Genomic DNA, 21891 nt, shown 5'->3' on the forward strand with positions numbered 1-21891 from the left:
AACCTATATCTAAAATTTCAAGTGTTTAGACCGAAAATTGTCGGAGGAGTTTGGTAGAGTTATCAAAGGTCAAATCGATACACAGATACACACACAAAGACGTTCACTTTTATATATATACTAGCATCTCAGCCCGGCGTTGCCCGGGTGTTTGGATGTGTATTTTGAGCAAAAAAAAAAGTGATAGTAGGAAGGCAGGCTCGAACCCATACCACGAAGGGGGAAAAGAAGGGGGAAAAAACCTTACGTCTTTGCGGTTTCGACCACCTGAAGTGAGTTATGTTTAAATTAAGGCTAGACAATCTTAAGGAGAGGATAACTTGCAAAAATATCAGCGAAAAAAGCGACCCCCCCTGTAGAAAAGTGCCTTATTGAAGGTGAAGATATTAATGTTTTTAGCCAATTTTTCGATATTTGTCGTATGAAAGGTCTAACTTTAAATCGATACTGATCTCGGTAAAATCCGTTGCTTCTCTCAAAAGTTTTACGCAGATATGCAAACATAATACGTACATATATTTATATATTCGTAACTAAAAATTATCGATCCAAACTGATGAAAAATCTTGCCCTATCTCTGAATATACTTTATGTAAAATTTCAAATGTTTAAACCAGTAATTTGGAAGAGACCGCAGAGGTCAATTTTTTTTTAACATTGACCCCTATTATGACCCCTTAACATTTATTGTTTTGGACCCAAATCACGTTATTAAGTTAGATCCATGTCCAAGGAACCTATATCTAAAATAGATAGACCCAAAAATTGTCGGAGGAGTTTGGTAGTTCTCAAAGGTCAAATCGTTGAACTTTGACCACTTGACAGCTAAATTTCTGGCCGAAAACCGATCACAAAGATTTTCCCAAATCTCAGTACCCTATATATCAAATTTCGAGTCTGTAGACTTAAAATTGACAAAGTTACTGCGTAGGGAAATGTACACACACAGACACAGAGGCACACAGACACACACATACACAGACACGTTCACTTTTATAGATAGATAGATAGATAGATAGATAGATAGATATGCTAGCATTTCAGCCCGGCGTTGCCCGGGTGTTTTGAGATGTATGTTGAGCAAAAAAAAAAAAAAAAGAAAAAAGAAAAAAAAGCAGTCAATTTTTTTTTAATTTGACCTCTATTATTGCCCCTTAACATTTATTGTTTTGGGCTCCAATCAAGTTATTAATTTAGATCCCTGTCCAAGGATCCTATATCTAAAATTTAAAAATTGTCGGAGGAGTTTGGTAAAGTTTTATTGAACTTTGACCCCATAACAGCCAAATTTCTGGCTAAAAACGGATGGCAAAGATTTTCCACGTTGTCTCTCTCTTTCTCTATTTTATTCTCTCTCTTTATATATATATATATATATATATATATATATATATATATATATATATAACTACTTCATTTACTCACATAAAATTAATATATGAAAGTATAGATTTATGCGTAAATTTTAAGTATTTACTTCAAAAGTGCTCAATACGTAGGTAGAGCTAGTTAGTAATTTATAAAATATATATGGCGATTAAGCTACACTGAATATTCGGCGTTTCATCCACTCTTGGATTCGTCAGGCTTATGCGCATAAGCCTGACGAATCCTAGAGTGGATGAAACGCTGAATATTGAAGTGAATTCTCTTGAATGTAAATTTTACTTAAATTACTATATATATATATATATATATATATATATATATATATATATATATATGTGTGTGTGTGTGTGTGTGTGTGTGTGTGTGTGTGTGTGTGCGCGTGCGTGTGTGTGTGCAATGGCTAATTATATTTTGTAAATATAGGCACCTCCATATTGGGAATAACCCTCGTAAAGGGAACACTCTCCTTAGTATTTAGGTAATGCTATTCAAAATTCCCCGAAGATTTCAGATTTCAGCAAGACACACCTTAAGAAGATCAGAGGTTACAGCGGCTGAAACAGTATAAGACTAATAATCCAAACAACGCAGGATTTTCTTTTATTTGTATTCTTCGTCTGTTTCTCGACAGTCTATATTATATTTCTCCTAGTTTGTCTATTCGACTTTTTTCACAAAACTACTGAGCCGATCTGGTTGAAATTTTGTACGAACCTTTGTTATGATAAGGTGCAACAAATTATATATTATGGTATCTGTTCGATGTAGAGTTAGGGATTAATATGGATTAATAGGAATTAGTATTTAATGCTAAGTTGGACACGAATTTAAACGTTATAACTAAGTCGTCAATTTGGAGTAAAGTAGCCATTTTAAGTCAGTGGGCTATAAGTTTTGTCCGGTTTTAACGCGCTAAAATATCCAGTATATGTATGTGTGTATATATACATCCGTTTTTATTATTTTTAAGGCTACGTACTTACTGATCATGTTTTTCGTGTGAATAGAGCTGTGAACGATGTTTTTGTTTTAGAAGTTTTCCAAGGCCGAAAAGTGGAATGATTTATCAAAGGTTTGACAGATTTAGAACAAAGAGATTTGGGAAAAGAGAGAAGGCAATTGTTGACATTTCATTATGACGTATTTCCAACACGATAGAATCGACCATCGTTGTAGGAATAAGTAGTTGGGGTGCGTGATTGCCCCAGTGGATAAAGTCTCAGATTATGGAAAAGCTATGTCTAGTTTCAACCCAACCAACTGTGGAGTTTTACGCACTGACACTATAGTAAACTATACTAACTGTTTCTCTCGCCCTCTCTCTCTCTCTCTCTCTCTCTCTCTCTGCTATCTACGAGTGGCGTTCTTAATTTTTTAATTCCGCTCGAATGAATCATAAGGGATTACAAAATACATTGTTATCATGACTGAACGTATGCATTCCTGACCTGAAAGTTCCATCTCTCGGTTACCGATATTGTTACAGGGAAGGGCTGTACCCTTCCCATGTAAATAAGAAGAATACTAGATAAGTGAAAATGAGATTAGGATAAGCCGAGACTCGAACCCTGTAGACAAAGGAATGTTAGAAATTAAGTCTATTGTTAATTCTTTTAGAAATCCGAATATTAAAATGTCAGTTAAAAGAATGGACAATGCAAATTAAAAATATATTGTTAAAAAAAATAGGTTAGGTTAAAAAATAGGTTAGGAGAGGATTCTTTTGTTTGTAGAAGTATGTTTGGACGAACATCCACGTGAAATTAGTCACGTTTGAAAAACACACTTCTGACGTCATAGACAAAGGACAATTCTCCATGTAGTTCCTTGGGTTCGGATTTTAACCAGTCAGTCAGAGAGAGTTGAGAGTCAGTCAATTGGCAGTCAGTGGTCAGTTAATCTATAGGAAGCGAAAGGGTAGAAGATTAAACATGTAGATACAAGTGAATTCCTGACGTCATCGATCGGCCGATCAAATGAATAAAGGAATCATCATTATGTTGTAACTGTTGTCTTGCGTCATCCTTCATCACGAACGAAAGATAATTATGTTTATCATCAATTATAACGAACTCTTGTGTAACCCCTTCCAAGTGTTATGTGTCCCATTTCCTCTATCACAAGAAATGTCTCCCTCCTCTGTGTTAAGAACTTGTATACATCTCCATTCAGTATCTATATGAAATCCCAAGCATCCCAGAACTGTAATATATATATATATATATATATATATATATATATATATATATATGTGTGTGTGTGTGTGTGTGTGTGTGTGTGTGTGTGTGTGTGTGTGTGTGTGTGTGTGTGTCTTCTCTCCCTCATCATCACTATCGTTATGTCTGTATTACATGAGTCGCGTTATATATGTGCCTCAATATGAACTCCCCGTCATCTTCTCTCAATATGAACTCTCCGCATCATCTCTTAATATGATACCCCTGCTACACAACAATATTGACGGCGTGAGACTCTAAGAAATCATCCACTGTCATAGGCGTACGTCAGAAGCAGAGATCCGTCATTGAATTTATGGCAAAAATGCAAACGGTGGTGATTATGTAGAAAAATAAATTCTGGAGTCTAAAAGGTCGATCGTTTTAATGGTACCACTCCTGTCTTCGTAGCTCTTCGACATTTTGGGTTTTAAAAAATTAGTAGGCTTTACTTTTGGAACGACTCTCGAATATTTAGGAACTCAAAATCTTGCAGGAATGACCATTGAATAGATTTTTCCAATAAATTCACTCAACCCATTTTTTTTAATTCATCACTCACCTGAAGACGACTCATGGAAGTCGAAAACGTTCGCGATTGTTGCAAATTTCTTTTTACACTCGAACAGAACGTTCGAGCATTGGCCCGTGAGATGGAAAAAACGGATTATTGTACAGAAAAATAAGATCATATTTATCAGTTTTCTTATAAAGGGTTCGCCGAGGGAAACAGAAATACTCAACCTGTAGGCGAAGTTTACCCTTCGGTGTCCAAAATGAAAGTATTTAAACTCGTTTCTGCACAACCGGATTCGCGCATGCATCCACCTGAATTAATAAAAACAAATTATAATATTTTTGACCAATCAAAGGATTCTCTTAATTTATTCGAAATGGCCCGTTTGGATCCATCTCAACGCCAGATCAGGCTAGGTTTTTCTTTCAATAAATATTTGAGATAAGAAAATCAAAGACAGTGCTGACATTAATATTATATGTCGCTCATTGTCTGTTACAATTTTCAACTCACTCACACACTGTTATATGCATACGCACGCAGACTTTAATCAGCACACATACGCATTACACATTGACTTTTTCTCGTTATCGTCTGCCCATCGTCTGCTTTGATCACAGCCTGAAGACCAAGAAGTATTCATTTGCTCCCCCACCGAGCAAATTAGACACGGGGCCGATTTTTAATGTGAGGAGTGAAGGAAAAATGGGGCCCAGCTCCCCGGGGAGTAGGGGGACTGGATAGTGACAATTGGTATGAAGGGTTGCCCCTACATTGACCAAGGTCTTATATGTTGGGTTGTATTTATTTGCTTCCCCACTGAGCAAATTAGGCACAAGGCCGTTTTTTAATGTGGAGAGAGAAGGGGAGGGGGAAAGGAAAAGGGGACCAGCTCCCGAGAGGTGGGAAATGGGAGCTGGATAGTGATTTGCCAGCTGACCCCTGTAGGGTTGCCCTTACATGGACAAGAAGATGGCCACAAGGGCAATGATCTTTGCTTGCAGCATCTGCCGGAACAGATACTACACTTTGAGATATTAAATCTTTTATTCAGGCAAAAAAAGAACATGAACAAAAAACCTAGGCACAAGGCCAACTCAAAAGGGGTGCAGATGGGGGTCGTTGGTCATCCTTGTCACTCTAGAACTAAACAAAAACAGATACTACACTTTGATCCCAGCCCGAAGGCCAAGAGCAACAGAAAAAGGCAAAGTATTTATTTGCTCCCCCACCGAGCAAATTAGGCACAAGGCCGATTTTAATGTGAGGAGTGAAGGGAAAATGGTAATCAACTCCCCGAGGAGTAGGGGAGCTGGGTAGTGATAATTGGTATGAAGGGTTGCCCCTACATTGACCAAAGTTTTATATGTGGGGGCAACCCCACATATGGTCTTTTCTTGCAGTGTCTGCCGGAACAGACACTACACTTTGAGATATTAAATCTTTTATTCAGGCAAAAAAAAGAACATGAACAAAAAACTTAGGCACAAGGCCAACTCCAAAGGGGGGGGAAGGGGGGGTCGTTGGTCATCCTTGTCACTCTAGAGCTAAACAAATGTTTCTCTTAGCTAGAATCTTCTTTCACCATAATACCGCATTCGCCCTTTCGTACTTGGGGACGTAAGGCAAGCCTCTTTTCTATTTATTTAAAAAGAAAATACAACTTTCTTATATATAGGTCGTGGAATTGCATTTACAAGCAAAAGATCTAGCTAATTTGCATATTCTTTTAAACATTCATTGAAATTAATTCCCTATCCTTCTTTAGTTTACTTATACGTGTAATTATATTCATGCAGATATTATACATGATTCATACTTGTGTAATATTTGCGTAAAAAGTTATAGCAAACACAAACCTTTTTCCATATATATTTATGTATGCGTATATATTTTGTTTAAAAGTTTTGCCTACCAAACTCCTCCTAGAGGTTTGTGTCTACAGACATGAAACTTCATCTATAAGGTATTTGAACCCATGCGAAACTTTATATTTGGGATTTAGCCCGAGAAAATCGGTACAAAAGTGTGAAAATTAAAAAAAAAATGAAATTTGCGAGATGAAGGTCGAACACCGGCATTATTAATATGCATGCATAACGTAGTAGCTATTGGTTCATGTTTTAATTTTAATCCTTGCACCAAACATGTCTTCATAGTTCAGTCATTAACGACAGAGGAAAACATAAATCGTAAGCTACAGGTTTGTTTTTTTTTAACTTTTTAAATCATTACTATGTATTGGGTCCAATATTATATAATAATAAATACGAAATCTGCATTCATCAAAATATCATATTTAAACGTATTTTACGACCGGGCAATGCCGAACGTCATGCACGTAATATCTAATGAGGCTTAACTACACAACATTAATACTTTTTTAAACCCCAAACCTTCAGTTTTGTGAGCTTATTTTAAATTTTCCGGCTGACTACAATATGGATGTGTTCAAGTCTAAAGTAAATAAGTTCTTGATGAGCCGTTCCATATAAGTTATTAAATTTACCAAATTTTCATTACTAATGATTACTATATTGACCAATTTCTACTGTACACTCTTTAACCCTTATCCTTGAGTGGCTTCTGGGCCTTGATAATGTGGTGATGCCTTTGTAAAAAAAAAAAAAAAAAAAAAAAAAAAAACAGTTTTCTTTTGTACGTATTTGACGTATTCAGGGATTTCAACTTCTTTAGATTTTTTAAAGGGGGGCAAAAGCTCCTTAAGGTTATAGCTCCCTTCGCACATATCTAATGCAGATCTGTTTAATGCTTTTTCTCCTTGATCTTTCCATCCTCCTCGATTCTTCTCGACTATTTGGTGTGGTGTCAATCGATACCGACACTACATTATTATTATTATTATTATTATTATTATTATTATTATTATTATTATTATTATTATTATTTACTCACTAGGAGTTCTCTTACAGGTTATCATCAGTGATTGCTTATTGATACTAATCGATCATGCTCTCTGGAGTCTCTCCCTCTCTTTCATTTTATTGAAACGGATAACCAGAAACCCTCGAAAACCTTGTCTCCATGTGGACGATCATGCATAACTGTCGTCCTGTGAGAGTTGTCCATAATGACCAGAATAACTGTTGAACTTTTTTGGTGCGTTCCGTAATCGGAAACGCCTAACACGAACTCATATACTGAGCTAACCTTGGTTAAAAGCAGTAACCCTTCAGACCATATAACCTTGTCGGGTTATAAGAGGCATCTCCTATCTTTGCGATAATTATCTTTCGTTCTTGTTACCTGCTTGAATCAAGTGGCTTCATACCTTGCCTTGACTGATTTCCATAAAAGAATCTGATTGCACAAAGAAGAATGGCGGACTATGATTAATCACCGTAGGTAACATTCTTCACCGCTATTTCCAAAGAGATCATAATGCCAGTGATTCACACACAGGCTTCGTCATAATCCTCCGTGGAGGCAAAGTTGCAGCGCATGATGTTAGGGTGTCCATCCTGTACAAACAGTAAATGGCAGCAGCACCGTTTGCTCGTTAAATTGAACGTGAAAAATGCTTTTAACTCCATTTGACGAGACCTGCATTTTACTCTTTGGCCTACACTGCCTATGTCGTATAGCACCCTGGTTATAGACGACCAAACCCTCGTACAACAATGCGGTATACAGCAGAGTGGTCCGATTTCCCTGGAAATCAACGATATCACCTGTTCAATGACTACGGGTTTAAACATCTTATATCTCGACGATGCAACATTTGGAGACAGTTGAGCGGCTGTTCAGAAATTTTCTGGAAATATTCCATTCTTTGCTGCAATCGGTTTTCAAGTCAATCCTGATAAGTTCAACGTCATCAATATGAACTATTCGGCAGAATCATTCAGGGCGACCATCTCGGAGATCAGCCGAGGGTTTTAGGGGTAACGTCCGTTAATCGTCACGAACTTAAAATCTTCGACTCCTCAATATTCAAACTAGCGATCAAAGTAAAAATCGTAAAAAAGTTCACAAAATTGTCCACGATATCATCCTGGCTCCTACTTATTGATAAGCATCCGACAATTTTCCTCTTGAGCAACTGTTAATGCATCTCGAAATATTCATTCTCTTTCCATAGTGCAAATTGTTTCCTGTCGACCTGAACAAGTAGGATTTTGTAATTCGAGACACATTCAGGACACATCTGAAACATCAATTTTCATGATGTAAGCTAGTGCCAGACTACTTTTCCATTTTTTTTTTTTTTGATAAATTTGCATTTAGATTAACAGCAACCTTGCCGCCATCCACTGTTGAGAACCCAGCCGTTGCTCTGAGAACATCGTAAATTACTTTGGCTTTAGTGAGCGGCTCTCTATCGCCACTATTCATGGAAACGCCTTTAGCCTGCGTTTGGCCTCTCGAGCCAGTCAGACATCCAATGAAACTCCTGATATATGCATATTGCTTTTGTAAAAGGACATTTTATTAGTTAACTATTATTTGTTGTTGTTCATTCCTGAAATGTTGATAACGTTTTTATGTATATATTTTTTCATTTGTAATATATTTCAGTTTCTGTTAAATTATGAGCAGACATGAACAATGATTGAGTTATCAATAAATTAAAATAAAGTGAACCTCATAGTTATTTCAATGGTTGTCAAGCGCGGACAGAGACCACACTATAATGTTGTATTCCTTATTTAAGCAATCTGAGTAAGGTAACTTCAGAACAGATATGCTTATGAGATCTATCTTTAAAACTTTAGTCGGGGTTTGTGAACAAAGAAATAAACAGGAACTACAATTTATATATAAATTAGCAAAGTTGCCCGGTCGAAAAATACGCTTAAATATGATATTTTAATTTATGATAAATGGTACTATTCTAACAATTCTGGAAGGCCCCATGTAAATTCTCTTGCGTGAGCATGTCAATGATCCTCGTCACAGCCTCTCTCATCTCCTCAATTGTCTCATAACGATAGCCTTTAAACGTTTTCCTTGAGCTTAGAAAATAACCAAAAAAACAGAGGGCGCGAGGTCTGGACTATAGGGAGGGTGAGAAACTGTCTTGATGCCTATCTTGATCAAATAGTCTGTGACAAGAATGAAGCACCCTTGGGACAAACTTCATACAAATCTTCCGCATCTTCAGTTCCTCGCAAATAATTGTGAGTACAGTTCCCATACTGACATCAAACTGTGAACTTATTTTCTCTATAGACACATGACTGTACTTATCCATGAAATTCTTTATTTGGCCAATCAACTCTGGTGTTCCGAATTCCTTATTCCTCCCATACCTTGTATCATCCTTCACAAACTCCCTGTCTTCCTTGGATCTCTTATGCCACTCAAAAACTGATGCTCGATTCATGCAAGATGGTCCAAAAACAGTCAGAATCATTCCATACGTTTCTGTGGGATTTCTTCCAAGTTTAAAACAGAATTGTATTGCATATTTTTTTTACATAGGCGTCACCACTTATCAAGGCCGATAGGCCACTCAAGGATAAGGGTTGAAGAGTGTAGAGTAGTCAAAAGGACAATATAGTAATCGATAGTAATGGAAGTTCTGTAAATTTGTTAACTTAAGTGGAACGGCTCATCAGAAACTTGTTCACGTTGGACTTGAAGACAACCATATTATAGACACCTGGAAAGCAGGAAAACGGAAGACAATTCCACAGGCGTGCAGTTCTAAGAAAGAAGTTTTGATCATGGAATCTATGTTTAGGTTTAGGCACAGATAAAGAGTGGGGAAAATTATTGATAATGTTTTCAGCTAGTCTAGTGTTTCTTGTGAAAGTTTGGCGAGGGGGGACCATAGATTGAAGCTCAGTCGAACACTTTCCATGAAAATAACGATAAAGCAGAGACAAACTCGCAACATCTCTTCTGTGAGATAGAGGTTGCAGCGAAGAGAAAAGGACATCTCCCACCGGGCCACGAAGTCTATTTTGAACCCTATCAAGGCAGGACAAGTCTTTTCTAGCAGCTCCTGCCCATATGTGGCAACAGTATTCCATCCTTGGACGTATCTGGCTCTTATATAGATATAGAATTGCATCAGCAGTGAGATATCTACTGGATCGATAGAAGGATCCGACCATTTTTCTAGCGGCCTTGGCAACAGATATGATGTACGTATTCCATTTAAGATCAGGAGTAAAGGTCAAGCCTAGAAGCTTGTCAAAACTTGAGGCCTCCCCAAAACGAGAGCCATTCATTTTAATTGATGCCAGATGCATATCGTTCTTTTAAAGTGTCCTTATGTCCAGATTGCATTTTTGAAATTCACCAGCTGTAAAAATCAGGCTTTAGTAGAGTGTATTCCAATTCCTGTTGTAGCTGTTAATTTGAATCTGAAATCATAAAAACTTGGCTGGTCATTTCATAAGATGTATAGCAATAACATACTGAATTTTCAAAAGTCTACCACAATTTCAAATGTCTGTGCAAAATAAGTCTGGACACTTATTGAAAGTACCCCGTATATATGTAATGAGGGTATGACAAGAATAACGAAAGTCTGTCTTTGTCAAAGAATATCTAATGATTTTTTGCAGCCGGAAAGTATCCGCATTGGGACATTAAAATTGAGTATCGTTTGTTGTAAAAGTAAAATGCATTCTTAAAATTAATTTAAAACATTTTTAAAATTTAATTTTAAAGAAAGAAAGACAACATTTTTGAGAACGCATGTGTTAAGTAGATAAGGAAAAAGAAAAAAATCCGCTTGCGTCATGCAGAATCTCTTATGCAAGATAAAATATCGTTTAATTGTAACATTACGTGGATAATAAAAAATTGTTGGCACTTGTGCATTTTTAGTAATTTTTTGTTTTCAGTTTTTAAGAACACCTTCCAGATCAAAGGGAGACAAATCAATTAGACCCTATCCAAAAATGTCAAAGTTTCCTATAATTTTAAGTTTAAAAAAAATGCACTAAAGTAATACAATAACACAAAATAAAATATTAATTAACTGAATATTTATTGAATTAAATTAAAATTTGAAAAGTACTGAAATTAATGAAAGTTGATATTATATGAAAATCTATGATTTTACAATTTATAACAGTCATTATTATAAAGTGTATGATTCTTTTTTGGGGGGGATTAAACGAAATTTAAAATTTCGTAAGGAATAAAGGCACGTTCATAATTTTCTTAATTTTATTTGGATTAAAAAAAAATAATAACATTAACAACAAACAAAACTAGAAAATAATTTCAAGATATTATATTCGGATTTGGAAATACAGAAACTCGTAAAATTCTATGGTAGAAAATGTAAAAGAAACAAAAAATTAATTTATTAAACAAAAAGCAAGAAATCATAGCTCAACGCAGATATGTAAACAATTACTTTCTTGGCCATTTAAAGCCATATATCTTCTCTATATAAATAAAACAGTAGGTGTATGTGTGTGTGTAAATATTTAACAGGTAAACTCTTTAACTACTGGTCACATTACACTGACATTCAAAGGAAATAGTAATTATACACCAAGGGTGGTTTATAACGAGAAAAATCTTTGCTTGGGTTGATAAATAACATACAGACATAACAGCAAGTTGAAATCCAAATGTTCATTTAAACTAGTCGAAATAGTTTTACTTCTTAATGCGCATGCGCATATAAATTGCATTTCTTCAAATGTGTTAATATTTAGACTTTATGGCGTTTCTCTCGATTTCACCATTGGTAGAGAACGCGGCTGGAACGTTGAATGTTTTGGTTTCGATTCTAGCTGATGGCACCATGTCATTTTATTTTTTTAACTTTTGCCGTCATGTCGTTGTATTAATAAATGCGAATGTCTGCATGATTTTAAATATATTTAAACGTATTTTACGGCAAGTGGAATCAAAATATTTATTTACAGGTTTGGAAAATAAAACTTTTCTTTTTAATTTCTTACAGATTTTATTACTGTCTTTAAAGACGATGAATATTTTTTGACGATTATTTTTTGCCCAAAATCCCTCTTGAACGAAGACAAAATTCAATGAAACAAATTCACACATTTCTTACGTAAATCATTTACGATATGAGACAAATTCTAAGTGCAGTTTTGATAGAAAAGTTTACTTGGGCTAATGTCAGGTTCCTACGCTTCTTTTTTTTTAAGTTATACGTAAATATTACTTGAAATTCTGAAATCGAAAATATGTATAGTGTAGCCTAACTATATATATATATATATATATATATATATATATATATATATATATATATATATATATATATATATATAATTATTTTTTACTATAATATTTAAATACCTACAGACACTAGTGTTTCATCCTTTCGGGAATCTTCAGTGCAGGGTGTCACAATTAATACCAGTCGAACGATTTGAACCCCGCAACAGGAGACATCTCTGGCTCGATTAGCAGAGACTTAATCCATTCGGCTAAGCATTATAATCTCTATTCTGAACTTTTTCGATCAGTGGCAGCAAACGAATAGTTTTTGTAAAACTATCAACTACTTGCAGGCCTCCCGGCGTTGTTCAGTCATAAACTCTGCATAAATATTACTTTTTTGATACATACAGAAACTGTGACATGTAGAAGCGCATATTATGTTTTTTTTTTCTAAACAGCCCACTTCTTGCAAGTAAAAAAAAAAAAATACTCGAGGTGAGATCGACACCAAAACCTAAAGACAGTGAATCAATAACGATAACCATTTGGGCAGCGTGACACGCTTTTTAAATTGTGATTTCAAGCTAAGTCATACTTAACGTAAGGAATCTGTAATATGAACCATTCACGCATGCGCAATCGTGAAACAGTTAGCAAACAGAGGAAACTCCGACGACTCCCACATACCAGTTTTTCAATGTTGACCGTTTATAAGCCCTTTTTTTTCCAGATGAAAACCTATTAATTTTTCACATGTCTGAATAATCTATTTACCAAATTTCAAGTCAGTAGATTAAAAATTCGTTGAGTATATAAGTTAAGAAGTGTGCTCACATACATTATCACTTTTAAAGATATATAGAGTGGTTAGATAAGGATGTTAATACATTTTGATTTAACCAATCAAAAGCGCAGAAAATATACACTTTAACCTCATTTACTAAACGGATGTTGGATGTGGGTGTCATGCTCTAGAAGCCACCTGAATTAATAATTAATCCTAAGAAATATTCCACAGTCTATCGGAAGTCCGCCTTTGCAGTAAAGCTCATCATCTCGTCTTCAGAAACAAATTTAAACTATCTACCCTTCCCACTCCCGCTTAGCGTGTCGCCTTCACACCAAGAGTTTTTTTTTTTTTTTTTTTCACCGCATAAGAGGTTATACACAAGGTCAGGAGTGGGTTTGCTGAAAATGTTTCCGTGAAGCAAACTTGATTCAAACTTGGCACACCCAGGTTTCTAGTCTGTATATTTAACCCCTTGATATAAAAAAGTAAATAAATAAATAAATAAATAAATCGATGCTTATTTAGAGTTACAGTTATTTTTTCTTTTAATACAGAAATTTTTTTATGATATATGCACTTGTCACTTGACGAGGATGTCATATTCCAAAAATTGATGAAGTAGTTTAATTTTAATAAAGAATATCAAAACTTATAATTTTTAACGATTAATAATTTTGTAATTATTTTGAATAATAAAAAACATCTCGGTAGTCAAATTGAGTTAACGCCCTTGGAATTCTAGAACAAAATGGCGGTTTCCGGCTCCGTTCTGGCTTTCTCATAAAATTAAATTTTCTTGGTTAAAAACAAAGAACTACTGGATCAATTTACGCGATTTTTGGAATATGACATATTCGGTCCGTGGCGAGTACATATATCATAAAGATTTTAACTGTATTGTCTGTATTTTTTTTTTTTTTTTACAGAATAAAATATAATTTTAAATGAGTACCAGAAACTCATACCAAGAGAAAGACGTTTTTTTTTTTTTTTTTTTTTTTTTTACTGTCTAGAATCGGTATGAGGTTGTTTATTACCTGTAGTCGTTTAATCGCCCCAAAATTGGTGTCTTTCGTAGTTCGTCAGTTGCGGTTCCAATCTTGATAATTAGTCCGACAGAAACTGGGCCATTTCGGTAGCCTTTTAGCTCTCGGACTGAGGCAAATGTTCTGCATAGGCTAAGGAGATCCACTCTCCTAAGCCTGGCCTCCCGGCTTTCGGGTGGAGCAAGTTTATCGCTTGTCTTAGGCTCCCTCACGGGGAAATGCTGACGGAGCCACTCAGATTGTTTTTGCAATGCTGGAGTGCTCCTCCTTTATGGGCGCGGGTTCCCACTTTCCGATCTTGTGTTACATCCCATCACGGTGGGAAAGAGGTAAATACCGACCGTTTAATCGCCGTTTCTAAAAAGTCATCTTATATATAAATAAAACAGTAGATGTGTGCATGTGTGCGTGAAAATATTTAACCGATAAACTCTTAAACTACTGGTCACATGACACTGAAATTAACAGGAAATAGTAATCATACACCAAGGATGATTTATAACGAATAAAATTTTTGTTTGGATGGATGAATAACGCGTAATATGTCAGCAAGTTGAAATGCAAAATGTTTATTGCAACTTGTCGATATATTCCTATTACTTTTGCGCATGCGCAAATTCATTCATAGGTTTGATTTTATATCTTTCTTATCTATCTGTTGATAGTTCAAACGGTAGGGAACGCGGTTGAAGCTTTAAATGTTTTGATTTCGATTCGATCTGATGGCACCCAAGTGATTTTTTTTTTAACTTTTGAAATTAGTACCATATATTTATATATAATATTCAATAGAGAATTTGTTCTGTAATAATGAAGGCGAAATCTGAGTTAAAATATATGACAGCGTATTTTATGACTGCGCAAGGTTGCCCCCCCCTCCGCCATTAAAAAAATTTAATTAATATTTTTTTTTATGGATCAACTTCGTCATTCTTTCGAATATTGATTTTTTTTTTTATATCTACAACACTTCATATTTTCTAGATCAATGAAGAGAATTCCTTCTAAACTGAAGCAATTAATTTGTTTTTCAAATCCAGAATATTCACGCATAAAAATACTGGCCTTGTGTCTAACTCTGTCCTCGTAAGGAGGCAAATAAACAGGGATATGGTACAAAATAATATTTTTTTTTAAAACGGCCATTCATGCCGATCCGAAAAAAATCGGACTTTTGCAAAGCTTTATTGAACTACGTAGAATATCGTCTGGTCATTACATAATTCACTAGGGGATCACAACTTATCAAGGCCAAAAGTCTACTTGAGGATAAGTGTTACGAATAAATCTTTATATGGAAATTGCTTCAAACAAGGCCTGGAGGGTTAAAGTAAATAAAATAAAAAAGAAAATGCTACTTCAAAGTCCAAAAACCAGCTAACGATAAGTATGAAATAGATGGATCCCGATCCAGAAAACAGCAATTTTTCCCCTTTGTCAAAAACATCGCTCATGGAATGTGAGTGACTAAAAAACTAAATGATTTAGCGAAGAAAGTTGTATAAAATATGCTTAAAACCAAAAAGATTAATTTTAAAAGTGACTTTTTCTTTTGATTGACTACAGCCGATGGGTTGTCTGCGAATATTATCACGTGGACCAAAAAACTGGATAAACAGTTTCTAATCTTTATCTGTACTATTATATATAAAATAAACTCTCTGTGTGTGGGAGTTCGTTCTCTATGAACTCCGAAACGGCTGGGTCGATTTTCTTTTTACGAAATTTCACACAAATGTACGTTATGTATCTGGCAGTGTTCTTAGATAGGTTTTGTATTGAAATGTCTTCGATAAGTATCGATAATCGATAATCAAAAATATCTGATGAAAGAAGGAACAGGCAATTTTGACCAAAGTTAACACTTTATAAAGCCTAACATCATTTGCGAAGTTTTATTACTACACAAGCCAAAAGGTTCAACATATAAAATCAAAAGAATGTTTCTGTTTTATTTGAAAGCATGATACTTGACTTTTACATTTTTAACTTGAATGTAAGCCATTATATATAAAAAATAATTTATACAATCAATAATAGATTGTCTACAGTGCAATGTAGACTATAATATATTGTGGATTAAGTCACTGCGGGGAGGCATGTGAAGCTCCCTCCCGGTGCATCGTGATCGGTCACAAACTGATTTAAAAATGATCGATTCCACCGATTTCGATGACTATAAAAATACGGGGGTGTGAAACATTTGTTGATTACCAAAATATCGGATAACGTCGGGTCTCCCTGCTAGTAGAATATAATCCTAAAAAATATGGAAATTTAAAGTAAAAATAAAAGTAAATGTTTCGAGAGGTTTACATAAGACATGCCTTGTTTATTCATTGGCACAGTCAGGGTTTTATACCTTTATAAAGGTAGTCACTGCGTTTTGACTAGTTACGCAATAAAACATATTTCGTCCTTGAAATGAAAGAGACGTGCAAAGCAATTAATTAAAAAAAAAAAATAAGATATAAAATTTTAATTTTATTAATAAATTTTTTAACAGGTTTAATCGTATTATTTGGATTCTTCAGACTACCGTTCGCAACTTGAGCATGGTTTGCACAAAGTTTTGGTCGATGTTACCTCCGGCCTTCTTCAAGTGTATCTTATCGAACTCGGGAATCTTTCTCTCAAACTGTGGAATCATTCCGTCGAACTCGGGAATCTGTATGGAATTTTGAACATAACCCTTTATTTAATCCACAGGGGTAGTATTTACTCGTGCCGTCAGTGAGAATCGAACCTTCAATCTCCAGAAGAATGTAGCTTTTACAACTGGATTTTTATCAAGTACTCTATCCATTGCACCACGGGTCTTGTAAGTTCGGCAAAACGATTCCCGATTCCGACAAGATGCACTTGAAGAAGTTACATCGACCGAAACCTTATGCAAATAACACTCAAGTTGAGAACAGTAGTCCGAAGAATCCAAATAATACGAATAATCAATCCTCATCTAAAAACTTCAGAACCTTAAAAAAAAGTTTTATAAACTTAAATTTTATTGGCATCGTAATTCACTGTATAACGTTTCAATAACGAAACGATACAGTGAAAATTAAATCTAACTTTCAAAATCCTATTTAAAAAATAAATTAATAAAAAAAGAAAAGAAAAAGACTCACGGACAACGTCAAATAAGGACAGCTACTTTAAAAAAAATTGATTGATTTAATTTAATGTACTTTCTGGACAAAAAAAAATCAATCAATCAATTTTTTTAAAAATAATTAAATCCATCAATTTTTTAAAAACAATTAAATCAATCAATGTTTTTTTTTTAAAATTAAATCAATCAATGATTTTTTTAAAAATTTAATCAATCAATTAAAAAAAATTAAATCAATCAATTTTTAAAAAAATTAAATCAATCAATTTTTTTAAATAAAATCAATCAATATTTTTTTTAAATTAAATCAATCAATTAAAAAATAGCTTTCCTTACTGACTTATACGTGAGTCTTTTTATTTTTTCTTTATTTTTTTTATTCTTATTTACTTTTTTATTCTATTTTTATTTTATTTATTTTTATCTATTTTTTTTTATTCTAATTTTATTTTTAACGTCTATAAATTTGTACTTTAATTGAAAGCATTTCCAACTTGCAGTATTTTGTCAATTATATAAGTTTAAAACTTTTCATTGTTTTGCTTTCAATTTGCTAAATTACCTCATAACTTATATTTTCATATAAAACATAAAAAACATGTTCAAAGTTCATATTGTATAGAAATATTTAAAATATTTTTTTAAAAAACATTAACGATCAAACCATTGAATTAAGGTTCGATTTGTAAGACTTTTAAAAGTAATTATAAGTCGGAACTTTATTAATATAATTTATAAACAATAAACTATTTCGTTAGTAGAGCTGTGACAACAGCATATTCTTTCCATTGTTTTGACTCTCGAGTATATATCCGACACAATTAGACACAGTTAATCAACCGAGAACCACATCACTCTACATAAAAACATATAAGATATCAATGAATATATACCTGAGAATCAAAACAAGGAAAAGAATATGCTGTTGTCACAGCCCTATTCATTTGCCACTACCAGAAAAAAAGACCAGATATTTCATATATATATATATATATATATATATATATATATATATATATATATATATATATATATATATATACTAGCATTTCAGCCCGGCGTTGCCCGGGTGTTTGGAGGTGTATGCTGAGCAAAAAAAAAAAAAGAGTAATTTTTTTTTTAATTTGACCCCTATTATGACCCCTTAAAATTTATAGTTTCGGGCTCAAATTACTTTATTAAGTTAGATCCAGGTTCAAGGAACCTATATCTAAAATTTCAAGTGTCTAGACCCAAAATTGTCGGAGGAGTTTGGTAGAGTTCTTAAAGGTCAAATCGTTGAAATTTGACCCCTTAACAGCCAAATTTCTGGCTGACACCCGTCATATCGATTTTCCCAAATCTCAGTACCCGGTATTTCAAATTTCGAGTCTATAGACTAAAAATTGACAGAGTTATTGCGTAGGGAAATGTACACAGACAGACAGACACACAGACACACAGACACACAGACAGACACGTTCACTTTTATAGATAGATAGATAGATAGATAGATAGATAGATAGATAGATAGATGAAACAAAAATATATACGTATACATAAATATATATGGAAATGATTTTGTGTTCATTGTAAGCTTTTTACGCAAATATTTCGCAAGTATAAATCATGTAGAATATCTGCATGAATATAATTGCCCGTAATAGTTAACTAAAGGTGATCACCCTATAAGAAAACTGAAAAAATTAATAGGGAATTAATTAAAAATGAATGTTTAAAAGAATATGCAAATTAGTTAGATCTTTTGCTAATGAATGCAATTCGATAACTCATATATAATACAATTGTATTTTCTTTTTAAATAAATAGAAAAATTGGGGTTTTTAATATGAATATCACTACACACCAAAGGAATACGGAAATATATATAGGTATATAATATATATATATACACAAGTAATATTCCAATGCAAAATGTGTATTTATAGTTTTTCTTTCATAATAAAGAAAGAAAAAGTGTGTATATATATATATTTGGATTTGGAATGTTAACCCCTAATATATATGCTCTGGAAGTGTAAAGACGTTTTCATTGAGCTTAATTGGTCGTGCCTTTTGGAAAATTTAAATTATAATTATATATAAATTTTAAACTATATATTTTATAATTGAAATATATATATATATATATATATATATATATATATATATATGCGCACACACATACACACACATACACACACATATATACGCATATGTATATATATATATGCATGTGTGTACATATATAAATATATACGTATATGTATATACATACATACATATGTGAGCGCATATATATATATATATATAAATAAGTACATACGTATATAAAAGCATATATATATAAGCATACGTACATGTAGCATACATAATACGCATATATATATATATATATATATATATATATATATATATATATATATATATATATATATAAAGCTGAATGTCTGTGTGTGTATGTGTGTCTGGTCACGAATAGGCTCCTATATGGTTGACTATTTTAAAAAACTGATTCCATATAATGATAGAAGATGTATCGAGACACAAGAATGGGTATGTTTGATCTGGCAGAACAGTGGTTCATTACAATTGTGGAGTCTGCGTTCGCGCCTGGTCCACAAAGTATGGAAATAAAAAATTAAAAAAAAATGTTTACAAGGACTTTTGATATACATCTACATAAGAATAGTTTGATAAGTATGTTTTAACTTAAATAGCGATGGTATAATAAAATTGTGGGATCTGCGTTCGCGCCTGTCCTCCATAGAATGGAAATAGGCACAAACTTTAATAAAGACTTTTCATATCTATTTGCGTAAGTATACTTTGATAATTATGTTTCAGTTTGAAGAAATATGGTATAATAAAAAATTATGGGGTGTTCGTTCGCGCCTGACCTCCATAGAATGGAAATATGTCACAAAGTTTAACAAGGTTTTTTAATATAGATCCACAGAATATTGTGATAAGTGTTTCAGTGTGAACAGGTATGGTATAATAAATTATGGGGTTTATCTATTTTATTTTTACTTTCATCATATTTTGCTTTTGATACCCCCAAATTCGAAGCTATCTCTTTACAACCCTTCCTTTTCATACCTATCGTACTTTCATAAATCAGAGTCAATTTTCTGTACGCTGTTTTTGAACGCATTCAACGACGGGTACTTTTGCTAATATATATATATATATATATATATATATATATATATATATATATATATATATATATATGATGAGACGTTCACGAGCACCGATGCATAGTCCAGTAGTTATCGGTGCTTGTGAACGGCTCATCAAATGTCTATTAAACAAACATTCGCCCATGCTTTTACAGTGCTCGAGCGGCTAGTTTGTTTACAAACAATCATCGAGCCTCGTTTATAGCTAAATAAGCAGCGGGTGAGATACATTTATGACAGTGCTCTATCCAAAGAGGGGAGGGGCTTAATATATAGTCATCCACCTATAGTACTGTTTCGTTGTATCACAACTTATCTTTGCGATTAGACTAGCCGTAGATTGAACCTACAACCATCGCGTTGATAGTCGCCAGTTCTAAACCATTCGGCGCTCGTCTAATCAAATGTCTGTTAAATAAACATTCGCCTTTCGCTTCTACAATCCTTGAGATATATACATATTTATGTACATGTGCATACTCATATATATATATATATATATATATATATATATATATATATATATATATATATATATATATATATATAATACATTCATATATATGTACACACACATGTATAATTATTTTATTTCTATTTATTTAAAAACAATGTATGAATTGTTATTCTAAATCGATATTTTATTGGATATTGTGATTTGGTCTTACACGCACGCACACATGTGTATAGGTTCAAAATAAGGACAGTCTCTTTTTATTTAATAACTTTCAAGTTGGAAACATAATAACGAATTTTCTTAACTTCTATTGGCGATATAAATGTGCTAATTGATAATCATCTGTAATTCTTGGGGGAAAAAAACGAAAGAAAAGAAAAGAAAAAAGAAAAAAAAGGAAAAAAATGCGGATTTCATTCCGAAGTAGCTCCGCTAAAAGCTTTTTTATGAAACTTTTTAAATTACCTGTTTGCGCTATTTGTTCGATTTCATCTGCGTCCCTCCGATCGAAAAAAAACCCTTGGGCAAAAGCCAGGCAGAAGGTAACCACAGCTATAACCGTTCGCATGGTTCGGCTTGTCTTTGTCGTCGTTCTGCGATTATGTGAGGTTCTAAGCGTTCAGCGTGTGTCTAAATGAATGCCAGGCGGCTGGGAAACTTCAAAAAAAAAAAAAATAATAATAACAAACACGTTTTACAAAAGAAGGTTGTGATAGGCGATGACTGCTGCCGCAGGTTTCTGGCGCAGACTGATGGCTTAACTCAATGAGTCAAATGAGATTTATACATAAATAAATAAATAAATTTAACAGCACATGACACTAGCGTAAGTGGCAACTTCCGCGCAAAACTTTATTGTTTCACTTATATTTATTTATTTTATTTAGGATAAAAAAATAAAAAATAAATAAAAACAGGGATCCTGTTCGCATTTTTGAAACACTAAATCTGTCAATTTGTCTGTCACGTTTTCTATAATATTAAATAAATACCAAACGGACACTTTTAAGATAACCGCAACTAACATCACTTTTGGTTCTTATTTATAATTCGACTTAATTAAAAATAAAATG

General features: G+C 33.5%; 1 protein-coding gene across 1 annotated transcript in view; it reads right to left on the reverse strand.

Annotated features, from left to right (window-relative positions):
- Window positions 1-21592, reverse strand: part of LOC145243901 (uncharacterized) — a 35886-nt gene extending 14294 nt beyond the window's left edge. Inside the window, exon 1 of the mRNA XM_080107007.1 lies at window positions 21284-21592. Coding sequence (XP_079963133.1) covers window positions 21284-21386 — 103 coding nt within the window. The 5' untranslated portion in view covers window positions 21387-21592. The remainder of the gene's footprint in view (window positions 1-21283) is intronic.
- Window positions 21593-21891: the final 299 nt, after the last annotated feature.

The sequence above is a fragment of the Euprymna scolopes genome, chromosome 22, assembly GCF_053919585.1.
Source record: "Euprymna scolopes isolate OS-2025 chromosome 22, ASM5391958v1, whole genome shotgun sequence".
NCBI lineage: Eukaryota > Metazoa > Mollusca > Cephalopoda > Sepiida > Sepiolidae > Euprymna > Euprymna scolopes.